The sequence below is a fragment of the Trichechus manatus genome, unplaced genomic scaffold (assembly GCF_000243295.1).
Source record: "Trichechus manatus latirostris isolate Lorelei unplaced genomic scaffold, TriManLat1.0 scaffold00046, whole genome shotgun sequence".
NCBI lineage: Eukaryota > Metazoa > Chordata > Mammalia > Sirenia > Trichechidae > Trichechus > Trichechus manatus.
Window position 1 is genome coordinate 17,585,858 of NW_004443982.1, and position 1,771 is coordinate 17,587,628.

Here is a 1,771-nt window from a genome sequence, read left to right on the forward strand (position 1 = left end):
AGTCTAAGCACTGACTAATAATCCCTGCCTCTTTTTGTGGAGTGAGGCAGAGAATAAATAATGACATCAACATGACCATAATTCCTTTTATGTGTATTTCTTTATTGTGTCCCCCATTACTCCTCAATCTTCATGTAAAAGCCCCATTAAGTTCATGCCAACAGATATGCCCCCTTCTCCACCCCCACCCCCACCCCTGTTGCCATAACCTTCTGACCTTTTGACATTCCCTCTCATGAATAAAGCCTTCCACTCTCAGCCGTGGTCTTCAGCTCCATTCCCAGTCTTAACCAACATTCTGGGCACTTCATCATACCAAGGAAGCCCCCAGCCAACATCTTGACCTTGTATGGCCTTGACCTTCTCAGAAGCCATGAGGAAGTCTCCTCTACCCCCCTCCCCACCTCAGCCACCTCAGCCCACCCAGGGCCTCTCCCTGCACTGTCACCATTAGAAACTGCCCCTCTCTGAAATCACGGATTCAAACAGCCCATGCTGACCACCACCTTCTGTCCTTCCAACTATCAATGGATCTCCCCTGGGATGTCTCACAGATACCTCTAACTCAAAATGACAGAAAATAACAGGAGTCAGAAGTTCAGGGATTTACCCTTTAATAGCATTTGCTGATGCAGCAGCACGGGACACCTTCAGCTGTGAGCAGTTTGGGGCCTAGATGAGGCTGTGAGGGCTCCCGCCAGGCTCTGGGACCTGGGCATCAGCAGTTCTTTGTAGATTGGGGCTTATCATCAACCTGTGACGTGGTCACATCACCCCAGAGGCGGCTGAGCTGCGGGTTGCTGTCCACTGCCCTCTCCACATGTTCTGGGGTGATGCGCATCCTGTGGTTGTTGTGGGCTTCGTCACCCGCCAGCTCCAGGATGTTGGCCGTCAGGTACTCGAGAACACCAGCGAGAAAAACAGGCGTGGATGAACTCAGGCGCTGGGCGTAGTTTCCTTCCCGAAGGAGACGGTCCACACGGCTCACGGGAAACTGCAGCTCTGCTCTTGTGGAACGGGAGCGAGATGGTCTTCTACGCTTACTGGAATTGCGATGGTGTCTCTGCCCAGTCATGATGTGTACTCGATTTGGCTCTGATCTGTTCAGCTTGATTGTCCTGCTGGTCTGGGCCTCTAAAGATATCTGTGTTCATGCCCACATAATTTATCCCTGTGCGTGGCCCCTTATTGGTCAGGGAGCTGCTTTTGTGACATCTGGACTTTGTGATGTCATTAGTGTCCACTGGCCCTGATCAGGCCTGGGCCTAAAAATGTCCGTGGTAGGAGCCTGGACATACTAATGACTGGATTCTCTTTTTGAGGGAACTCTTTCTACTTGTCTTTAACATTGTATAAAGAAATGTGGGTTTCACTGGAAACTTTGCCTTGTCTAGAAGACACCACTCCAGGTTACCTGGCCTTACATTATCTCTGAGCTCTTTCACAGCCCCTTATAAGTTGTAGGACACTGACAGACATGCACAATGTCTTGACTAGTAAAGGTTGAATCATCTCTTTTCTCATGCTATAATAAAATCAATTTTGCCTTGATTGACATATTCATTTCAATATGTCTACATTTGATCAATATGTCTGTGTCTAATCTTTGGATTCTTTTTTTGACCGGCTGTAACATCTGCCCATTCCTTCATGAGTTAAATGAAATCTTTTAACTCATGTTTATTTCAAATTTGTAAGAGTGTTATGATTCTACACTGTTTAAAAGATATCTTTTTTTTTAAATCTTTTAACCATTTAGGAAGTCATACAA

General features: G+C 46.8%; 1 protein-coding gene across 1 annotated transcript; it reads right to left on the reverse strand.

Annotated features, from left to right (window-relative positions):
- Positions 1-529: 529 nt before the first annotated feature.
- Positions 530-1,075, reverse strand: LOC101354080 (histone H2A-Bbd type 1). Its single transcript, XM_004376962.2, has one exon. The coding sequence runs from the start codon at positions 1,073-1,075 to the stop codon at positions 719-721; it is 357 nt and encodes a 118-aa protein (XP_004377019.1). The 3' UTR covers positions 530-718.
- Between the last annotated feature and the right edge of the window lie 696 nt (positions 1,076-1,771).